This window comes from Triticum dicoccoides, chromosome 4B, assembly GCF_002162155.2.
Source record: "Triticum dicoccoides isolate Atlit2015 ecotype Zavitan chromosome 4B, WEW_v2.0, whole genome shotgun sequence".
Classification (NCBI taxonomy): domain Eukaryota; kingdom Viridiplantae; phylum Streptophyta; class Magnoliopsida; order Poales; family Poaceae; genus Triticum; species Triticum dicoccoides.
Window position 1 is genome coordinate 184,458,697 of NC_041387.1, and position 10,700 is coordinate 184,469,396.

At 46.6% G+C, this 10,700-nt stretch overlaps 2 protein-coding genes across 2 annotated transcripts; both read left to right on the top strand.

The window, feature by feature from the left end:
• The first annotated feature begins 6,137 nt into the window (after nt 1-6,137).
• On the top strand, nt 6,138-8,294 carry LOC119293522 (putative cyclin-D7-1). The gene is made up of 6 exons (XM_037571977.1): nt 6,138-6,539; nt 6,681-6,767; nt 6,904-7,002; nt 7,322-7,514; nt 7,676-7,785; nt 7,893-8,294. The coding sequence occupies exons 1-6, from the start codon at nt 6,240-6,242 to the stop codon at nt 8,100-8,102; spliced, it is 999 nt and encodes a 332-aa protein (XP_037427874.1). The 5' UTR covers nt 6,138-6,239; the 3' UTR covers nt 8,103-8,294.
• Nucleotides 8,295-9,306: 1,012 nt separating this feature from the next.
• Nucleotides 9,307-10,428, top strand: LOC119293523 (thaumatin-like protein). The gene is made up of 2 exons (XM_037571978.1): nt 9,307-9,421; nt 9,565-10,428. Exons 1-2 carry the CDS (start codon nt 9,355-9,357, stop codon nt 10,263-10,265), a joined length of 768 nt encoding a protein of 255 aa, XP_037427875.1. The 5' UTR covers nt 9,307-9,354; the 3' UTR covers nt 10,266-10,428.
• Nucleotides 10,429-10,700: the final 272 nt, after the last annotated feature.

Sequence of the window (10,700 nt, forward strand, 5' to 3'; positions counted from 1 at the left end):
GAGGAGGGAGGAGAGAGGAGGGGGAGGAGGGCGGTGGGAGGAGGGGCTGCCGGAGGAGGAGGAACGAGGGTCGCGATCGGAGGAGGAGCGAGGAGGGTGCAGCAGGATAGAGGAGGAGGAAGGAGGGCGCGACCGGAGAAGGAGGGAGGAGGGTCGCCGCATACTGAGGAACGAGGAGGGAGGACGGCGGCGGCAATGCGGCGGCGGAGGCACAGTGACGCAACGAGGAGTGAGGGGAGGAAGAAGGTCATCAGGCACGTGGGGAAAATTCAATAAGGCACCAATAACGGTAGCGCTTGTCCTAGGAGGGCGCTACTGCTAAGCCCAATAGCAGTAGCGTGGTCTGATGACAAGCGCTACTGCATGGGGCCCCACCTGCTGGCCCGTGCACACACTGAGCACTAGTGTTGTTCCTCGGCCCAGCGCTACTGCTACTTCACTAACTGTAGCGCTGGTGTATGTACAACGCTACCACTAACTAGCAGTAGCACTGGACAGTTATAACACGCTACTACTAAAATTCTATCTATAAGCTTTCTCCAAGTAGTGTTAGTCATACTGTCCCTGGTTCGGAGGACGTAGTTGCGATGCAGGATAAACCAAAACGATCCTGGAAGAGGAAGGTTTATCCTACATCGGCAATACGTAGGAGTGCGAGAATCAAATTCAAGAAAAAAATCCATGATGATAAATGAAGGGAATCTTTTGGAATAGCAGAGGCCTAGCGGATTTGGCTAAAAGGAGATTCCTTGCGGAAGCATCTGTAGTGTATAAACTCGATTTTATTGACCTACTTGAGACGGGTAGGGATAATTTCACCTCGCAGTTCCTCAACACCATATCGGGTGGTGTTGATCCAAATGGATATTACTTGGGGTTAAGTGTGAAATGCTAGAAGTGATGAATATTGTTCATGGTGATTTTGCCGTCAAATTACGAGCGAAGTCAAAAATTGATGGGTTTAGATCTTTGTGGCTATGTGTGGAGCAGCTCAGCCTGAGTTTAAACCCAATTTCTTTGCTGACCTTGTGAGGATTTGCGGGGCCAAAAGGTTACCTATTCTAGTAGGAGGAGATTTCAACATAATTAGGAGAAGAGAAGGGAATAATAATGAAAACTTTGATGGAAGATGGTCATTTATGTTCAATACGATTATTGAAAGTCTTGATCTGACGGAGATAGACCTCACTCGCCGACATTTTACGTGGGCGAACACACTACCTAGCTAATCCAACTTATGAGAAGTTGGACCAGGTTCTTACCAGCGTTGAATGGGAACAAAAATTCCCTCTAGTGCCAGTTCAGGCGTTGTAGAGGGAAATTTCTGACCATACACCGTTGTTGCTCAAGTCTGGGGAAGCTACCCATGTGGGCAAGAATACTTTCTCTTTTGAACTAGGCTAGTTCGAGAGGGAGGGCTTTATGGAGCTCATTGATCGTGAATGGGCCAAGGAGACAAGTGGAAACTCTACTGTCGACAGGTGGCAAAATAAGATACAACACTTCGCCAGTTCTTGAGGGGCTGGGCAAAAAATCAGAGTGGAATTTATAAAGTAGAAAAAGAGAGACTTACACAACTCATAAATGCATTAGACCTGAAGGAGGAGTCTATTCTTCTTGATGTAACTAAATGCACAACCAAGAATGAGGCTGAGCAAAAGATACGTGCTCTTCTTAGAGAAGAGGATATAAAATGGGCTCCGAGAGCTAAGGTGAGGAAGGTCGTCCAAGGTGATGGCAACACCAAGTTCTTTCATATGATCGCAAATGGGAAACACGGGAAGAAGAAAATTATCCGGCTAGAACATGATGAGGGTACTATTGTTGGGCATGAGAACCTAAAGTTGTACGTCTCGAATTATTATACATAACTTTTCGGGGATCCTGAGGAGAATTATGTGTCGCTTGATGGGTCCGCGGTTGGGGACGTTTCCCAGCTTAGCACAGACGAGAACGAAATATTGGCTGCCCCGTTTACTGAGAAAGAGGTGTTCGAGGCGGTGACAGGAATGAAATAGAATAAGGCTCCTGGTCCAGATGGTTTTCCAACAGAGTTTTATAAGAGATGTTGGCATATCATTAGGGACGACCTTATGCCCATGTTCCATGAATTGTTTAACGGTAACCTACAACTTTTCCACCTGAACTTTGGAACAATAACATTGTTGCCAAAGAAGGAAGAGGTTGTATGCATTGAGCAGTTCAGGCCGATTTGTCTACTCAATGTGAGTTTCAAAATCTTCACTAAGGTTGCCACGAATAGGTTGACGCAGATTGCACATTCGGTGGCGCAACCACCACAATATGCGTTCATGTCGGGGAGATATATCCTAGAAGGGGTGGTTGTCTTACACGAACTCTTCCCGAAATCCATTCGAAGAAACCGTATGGGGTTATCCTCAAAGTGGATTTCAAGAAAGCATACGATAAGGTTAAATGACCCTTTCTATAGCAGGCCTTGCGCATGAAGGAGTTCGATGACGCCTGGATGGAACAGGTCGACTCCTTTATTCAAAAAGTTAGTTATGGAATCAAAATGAACGATGGCGTAGGTAATTATTTCCAGACACATAAGAGATTACGACAGGGAGACCCAATGTCTCCTATTCTGTTTAACATGGTAGTAAATATGTTGGCTGTTCTCATCAGTCGGGCTAAGGAGAATGGCTAAGTAGGAGGACTAGTTCCGCATCTTGTGGATGGGGGAGTATCCATACTACAACACGCTAATGATACCATTATCTTCATGGAACATGATCTCGCAAAGGCTAGAAATATGAAGCTAGTTCTTTGCCTTTTTGAAGAATTGTCAAGACTAAAAATTAATTTTAACATAAGTGAATTGTTTTGTTTTGGGAAGGCCAAAGAGGAACAAGATGCGTATATACAATTGTATGGATGTGAAATGGGATCCTTACCATTCTAGTACATAGGGATACCAATTCATCATCGGAAATTATCGAATAAGGAGTGGAAATGCCTTGAAGATTAATTTGAGAAAAAACTAAGCTGCTGGAAGGGCAAGCTTATGTCATATGGGGGCTGACAAGTATTGATAAACTCGGTTCTAACTAGTATGTCGATGTCCGTACTACCTTTTTTTTTGAAGTACCGGTAGGGGTATGCAAAAGATTAGATTTCTATTGATCTCGTTTTTTCTGGCAAAGTGATGAAGTGAAAACGGAATACAAATTGACCAGATGGGATATGATCTGCAGACCCAAGGACCTAGGCGGGTTAGGTGTTGAGAATTTGGAGGTTCAAAATAGATGCCTAGTTAGCAAATGGCTATTTAGGTTGTCTGTTGGGACCAAGGGTACGTGGATACAAATTTTGTGTAATAAGTACCTATGATCTAAGACATTGGCCCAAGTTACTATAAGACCCAATGACTCGCCTTTCTGGAAGGGGTTAATGGGGATGAAAAAAACCCTTTTTCAGAGGGTCAAGTTTAACACTGGGAATGGCATCGATACTAGATTATGGGAAGATACATGGTTAGGGAAGACACCTTTAGCCTTACAATATCCCACGCTCTATAATATTGTACAACGTAAGGAGGCTTATGTTGCTACAGTATTACAGTTGGTTCCACTAAACATACAGTTTAGGAGGGCTTTTTGTGTGGGAACGTTGGCACTCTTGGTTACATCTGGTGCGTAGGTTGATGGACATTCAACTCTCGGACCAGCCAGATGCCATCCACTGGAAATTATCTAGAAACAGTAGTTTCACGGTGAAATCTATGTACTTGGACTTAATTAACTTTAGGTCAATAACGAGATCCCTTCACATTTGGAAGGTTAGAGTTCTGCTAAGAATCAAAATCTTCATGTGGTTTGTCCACAAGGAAGTGATTTTAACCAAGGGTAACTTGGTAAAAAGAAGATGGGTGGGTAGTTCACGATGTTGTTTTTGTGACCAGAATGAGACAATAAAACACCTCTTTCTCGATTGTCCTCTCGCCAAACTACTCTGGTGCACGATACATACATATAGCCTTTAACGTTAGTCCTCTGATTACTATAGACATGTTATTTGGGATGTGACTAACCGGAGTGGAATCATATATTGCAGGACATATTCAGATAGGGATATGCGCACTACTTTGGACTGTATGGAACTACAGAAATGATATTATCTCTAACAGGAAAAAAAATTATCAACTTTTTGCAGGTTATACACAGAGCCACTGCTTGGATTAGCATGTGGTCGTTACTCACGCATGCAGACTCCAGGGAGCTTTTGGATATTAGGAGCAACAGGTGGGACACGGTAGCATTGGTTATCTACAACTGGTTTGGATGACGACCCAATAATAGAATACGTGTTTAGTAATCTTGGCCTATTTTCCGCCGATTGTGGCAGTTCTTTTTATATTTATTTGTTTCATGCTCCTTCTGTGAGCCTTTACTGAACTTAAGACTTTGTTATGGAACTTCGGATCAATAAAATGGCTGCATGCATCATTTTGATCCAGAGGCCGGGAAAAATCCTCCTTTTCGAAAAAAAAGCAAGGCAAAAATAAACACAACCATCTAGGCTGAGAAACAAGGCCCGGAAAAACCGAAGGGAGGAATTAGGCTCCACTCTATACCACATTACATCACAAAACATCAATGAGATCACTCATGCTATTCTCCACGGGTATATTACTTCACTCCTATGTATTAATCAACACCCTTCGGGAGACCATGTGAAAGGGAAGATGGTGGTCGTTGCTTCACCACCAGCAGCTCGGGTCATCTCTGGCCCCAAGATGCAGCCGAGATGGGTCCCCCCTGACACGGGCTGGACCAAGCTAAACACGGATGCCAGCTTTATTATTTCTACGGGTGCGGCTGGAGGAGGTATGATTCTCCGAGATGATAGAGGTGAGATCATCTATAGTGCATGTAGAGAACTTCGTGCATGTGAGAGTGCCTTGGAGGCGGAGCTAGCAGCGTGTCGAGAAGGACTGGAGTTGGCCTTGCACCGGACGAACCTTCCAATTATAGTTGAGCTAGACAGTGCGGAGGCGGTGACGCTGCTCACAACACGCACGAGAGATAGATCGAGGCACCACATTCTCGTAGAGGAGATCCGAAGCTTAGCTGATACCGATGATAGAGAGATTTTATTTACTCTCTGTAGCCGCTCACAGAATAATATTAGTCATGAGTTGGCCGCTTACGGTCGTCGTATCCCTCGTACTGTGGTGTGGCTTTCTGTCGGGTTGGACTTTGTTATAAACTTGGCTATGGCGGAGAAGCCTCCTTGAGTTATGAGATATTCTTTTTCCCCGCAAAAAAAAAAAGAGATCACTCATGCTATTGTAATGTAAAAACTCTATACTACTATTGCACAACTATTCTCTCACACACTACAAAGATACAAACATGCAGAACGTACAACGAATTATCATAAACTTCGTAAAAACAAACCCCAACGAATCACTAGAGCGCGGCCGCGCACTACTCGCTCGTCTAAATGAAGAAGACCTGATCGATCATGGTTCAGTCATGATTCAGCTGTACCTACTCGACTCTTTCAGCTACAGCCGCAGCCGCAGGTGGACTGCTTACACTGACAGAGATACTGACAAGCTGACTGACTTCCGTGTCAGGATGCACCGCGTTGAAATGGAAGGGCTTGGGGTGCATTAATTTATTGGTGCGTACATCCAGGTAATGTGCGGTCGACGCATGCATGCGTATAGCTGTACGTACATTACAGTATGATGCTCCCTACCCGGCCACTTAGTATGGTCACGTGAGATGTACGTACGCTTGATCGTGGATCCACCAAACATTTTGGGCCGCTCATGCGTTCCATCGCTTTGCAATTTTCATTTATTTCAGCGCGCTATATATCTTGCCTACCCTGCTCCATGCTAAGTACGAGTACAGTGTACAGTAGTTTCCATTTGTCTCCTGTTTTTGTTTAATTTGATTTGATGAATCAACCTGAAAAAGCGATTCACAGGCATGCAAGTGGGAGAGAGTCCGGCAGGCATGCGTGAATGCATGCAGTAACCACCCCAGCTGGTGGCCAGCCACGTCATGGCGTGCGGTTTTTAAGGCAGGCACCATCCACTACGTGCGTACGTGCATCGCCCGCCGCCGCCCGGTCCATGAGTCCAACTCCATTAACTTCGCCCCACCCTACTCCTAGTCGCCTTCTTCCTCCATCCCTAGCTAGGTAGCTCCTCCATCGTATATTTACACGACGAGACGGCGGCGCTACTGCTCTGTGCATGCATGCATATGTGCAGTCAGGCGGGGACACCGATGGAAGACGACGACGCGAGCGGGATCATTCTCTACTGCGACGAAGACCCTTTCGCCGACGACTCGACGCCAATTCCACCACCGGCAGCATCATCCGTCGACGTTGACGATGTGCAGCAGGTGGTTGATCTGGCCAAGGAGTACAAGGCCAGGGAGCGGTGCTATGCGCCCGTGGGGTCGTCTGCCTACATCCGCCGTCTCCTACACGACCATCATCAGCACGGCGGGGTGTCAAGCGCTAGGACCAAAGCCGTCCACTACATCATCTACGTACGTCGTCCATGTCCTAGTATTACAGTTCATTCGTTTTCCTCTGATGAGGTTTTGCATTTCGAATTTCGGTCACTTGTTGAATTTGGTCATTAACATTTAACGAGCTAATTCGTTGCATCAATACATACACATATGCAGGCATTTAGCCGGTTGGGATTGGCAGCGGCGTCGGCGTTCAACGCAGTCAACTATCTGGACCGCTTCTTGTCCATCAACTGCCATCTGGTCAGTCCTGCAATTATCAATATCATGTTGCTAGTGTTGATTATCTCATGTTTGCGTTTGTTTTCTGGGGGATTATTTTTGCTCATAGATCGATGTCACTAAAATGTTGCGTGCATATATTGTAACCTAATGGCAGAGTTGGGAGGTATGGATGGTGGAACTGGTGAGCGTGGCGTGCCTGTCGGTTGCATGCAAGCTGGACGAGGTCACCATACCATCCCTCCACGATCTACAGGTACGTACGTACGTACGTACGTGCACTACTACTCTCTCCGTTCCGAATTACTTGTCTTGGATTTGTCTAGATACGGATGTATCTAGACTCATTTTAGTGCTAGATACCTCCGTATCTAGACAAATCTAAGACAAGTAATTCAGAACGGAGGGAGTAGATCCGATCGATCGCTTTATATTCGATCACAAGCTCCCTGTGATTAGTAGTAAAAGATATGCAACCATGCATGCAAATTCGATCCAAGGTTAATTAATGTATTTCATTCATGGGCCGGCCTGATAAATTAAGTATGATGGATGATATGCGTGATGGATGGCAGATGGAGGAGGTGACGAGTCATTCGTTCCGGGCGTCGACCATCCGGGACATGGAGCTGACGCTGCTCAAGGCGCTCCAATGGCGGTTGTCCTGCGTCACCCCATACTCCTACCTCGACCTCCTCCCACTTCCCACCACCACCGCTGCCGCCAATCGATCTCGTTGCATCCGCCTCCTCCTCCGATCCCTCTCCGGTACCGTATTACCTGCAGATCGATTAATCAGTTACTCCCTCAGTAAAGAAATATAAGATCTTTTAGATCACTCGAATCTAAAAAAATCTTATATTTTTGTCATTTCTCTTGTAACTTTTCCTTCTCTAATTCAATTTGTCTTAACCACGTACATCATGCAGAGCCCTCGTTTCTCCGATTTGACGCCTCTGTGGTTGCCGCCGCTGCACTCAGGTGTGTGGCCCTACTGCAGGATCATGCCCATCTCATTATCCCTCCACTCTGTCGATTGGTAAAAAAAATTCACAACAACGTCCCTTCACACTCTTGTTTGTTTGTTTTTCCTATATGATGTATATATATACAATAATTGACCCCGTACGTGTTAACATTGTATAGGGCGATGAGTCTGACGAGTGCTTCAAGATGATGAAAGCACTTGAAACAAGCGTGGGTCATCATCATCACAAGTACAGTACTGCCGACCAGCTGCAGGGGAGCCCGATTTCAGTGATTGCATTCGAGAGCACTGACCGTGACAGTACAGTTAACAGCAGGTCAGCACTCAGTCGGCGCCTATTTGGCACACCAACAACACTGGACCCATGAAGATAGATAAACCCTACACACATATACAGGAGATGCGTGCAGAGTGACCTCACACAAGAGTAACAACTGATCAAATTAGTTAAGCTCATTAATACCATTGATTGTTAGTACGTACCATTTCTCAACTGTGATGTAGCTAATCCTGCAAAGTAACTTACCGTGTACATGTTCTTCAATTCGTTATGTATGTACAAGCACGCACATATGTATTTGCGTTGTGCGCGCTTATTTGTTGTTGTTTAGTGTTACTATGTTTTATGGATAATTTCATAAAATGTGTTCTGTAATGTACATCTATCATTATAAACCAGAACAATTGGTCTGGTAGAACTGAACTGGGTGTTCAGAGTTCAGTTGTTGTGTTGAACCATAATCTTCGCTTCTTCAGTCTGAAGGAAAGACAAAAGGGACTCATCATCAGCAACAGTGAGATCGGCTCGAAGAGTCTGCCTTTCTGATTTGGAAAGCAGGACTACTCAACATTACATGCTTTATCATGTGTGCTTTGTGATGAATCAAATTGATATGTTGCGGGATCGCACGCACTTCCGTAAGATCGACATGAGTAAAGCAAAAGAGATTCCAATGATCACGAACTGGGGCTACCGCTGGCTCATTCTTTTTGTTAGTTATCCAAATCTACAGCACAGTAGGTAGCCAAGTAGACGAAAATAAAGCAAGAAACCCGAATCACAAGCAAGGAATAGATCCTGGGGGGAGAAGAAGAAGAAGATAGCAATCCCCAAAGGAGAAGGAGAAAAGAAAAGTTGGTATTTGCAGGGGAACGTACACCTTTAGAGTCTGCTCTATCTCCCTGACATGATTGTCGGCTACAAGCTATGTAGATGCAGTTGCAGGTAGCCCACTCACTGATGAAGTTAATCTACCAGCTAGCCTGAAGAATTGATCATTAGAGTGTAATTATTAACATCCATTGCACGCTTGCAGTTGCAGGGGAGTAGCCAGCTTCAGTTCAGATAACTAACTGTATAGAATGCAGCTTGAATGCACTGGAGCTTAAACTTTTGTTTGTTTCAAACATGGAAGAGAGAAAGAAGAAGGAATATCAAATAAATAAAGGTTCATGCAGGAACAAAGCAGCAGTACTTATTAAGTTGTTCAACTGTCAAATCTCATAGGTTTTCTTTGCAATATTATTTTCAGTATGGTTACTACTTAAGAGAAAGACCACCACACCCCCTGCTCCACTTCGAAGTTCGAGCCCAGAGCAAGACACACACACGCAGACGCCATGGCCTCCTCTAAGCTCTTCCTCCTCCTCATCAGTGCCATCATCTCCATGGCAATCACTAGTACTCGTAAGCATGCATCATCATCTACAGTAGCTAGTTCTTTAACTTCAATGCAGAGTTTTTTTTTTTTTGCAGCGAACTTCAATGCAGAGTATGTACACGGTGGTGTAATGTCCGTACGCCTAATGCATTTGTTTGATGGTTTGCAGCGGCGGCTGCGGCAAATGGTCGCATACATCTCATCATGGTGAACAACTGCGCCGAGTCGGTGTGGCCGGCCATGCTCGGCACCACCGGCCACGCCACGCCGCAGTCGGGCGGCTTCCACCTCGGCCCCGGCGAAGAGACCACCTTCGACGTGCCGGTAGGGTGGTCGGGCCGGGTGTGGCCGCGCCGGGGCTGCTCCTTCGACGCGCGCGGCATGGGCAAGTGCGCCACGGGCGACTGCGGCGGCGTGCTGCGGTGCGGGGGCGCCCCGGGCGCCACCCCGGCCACCGTGGTGGAGATGACGCTGGGGACCCCCCAGTCGCCGATGCACTTCTACGACGTGAGCCTGGTGGACGGCTTCAACGCGCCCGTGTCCATGACGCCGGTCGGTGGCGGCCGCGGGTGCGGCGTGGCGGCGTGCGGGGCGGACCTGAACGTCTGCTGCCCGTCGGCGCTGGAGGTGAGGGACCGGGAAGGGAGGGTGGCCGGTTGCCGGAGCGCGTGCCTGGCGATGGGCAGCGACAAGTACTGCTGCACCGGGGATTACGGGACGCCGGCGGCGTGCAAGCCCACTATGTTCTCGCACCTGTTCAAGGCCATCTGCCCCAGAGCCTACAGCTACGCCTTCGACGACGCCTCAAGCCTCAACCGCTGCAAGGCCAACCGATACCTCATCACATTCTGCCCACCACAACCTGAATGAGGCATCGCTATCAATCACCATGTATTTATATTTCTGAATCCAAAACCTGAGTGAACTGTGTGGCTACATGGGGCATATGATACAGTACGAGGGTGTTTGGGTTGTTATTTTGGCTTATGATATAAATGAGACACGTCGAGCTCGGGGAGGAGGTGATCTGTTATTCTTTTCTTTGGTGGCTGTTGTGGTGGTACGTGTGACGCCCCCGATTCAATTGTACACTAATCATACACGCAAATATGTACGATCAAGATCAGGGACTCACGGGAAGATATCACAACACAACTCTAAAAATAAAATAAGTCATACAAGCATCATAATACAAGCCAGGGGCCTCGAGTGCTCGAATATAAGTGCTCGATCATAGACGAGTCAGCGGAAGCAACAATATCTGAGTACAGACATAAGTTAAACAAGTTTGCCTTAAGAAGGCTA

Bases quoted from the DNA above. Each gene is read 5' to 3' on its own strand.
- LOC119293522 (XM_037571977.1), top strand. From the start codon at position 6,240: ATGCATATGTGCAGTCAGGCGGGGACACCGATGGAAGACGACGACGCG. The intron at 6,768-6,903 runs GTCAGTCCTGCA...ACCTAATGGCAG, and splicing joins TGTCCATCAACTGCCATCTG to AGTTGGGAGGTATGGATGGT. The intron at 7,515-7,675 runs GTACCGTATTAC...TACATCATGCAG, and splicing joins CCTCCTCCGATCCCTCTCCG to AGCCCTCGTTTCTCCGATTT.
- LOC119293523 (XM_037571978.1), top strand. From the start codon at position 9,355: ATGGCCTCCTCTAAGCTCTTCCTCCTCCTCATCAGTGCCATCATCTCC. The intron at 9,422-9,564 runs GTAAGCATGCAT...GATGGTTTGCAG, and splicing joins CATGGCAATCACTAGTACTC to CGGCGGCTGCGGCAAATGGT.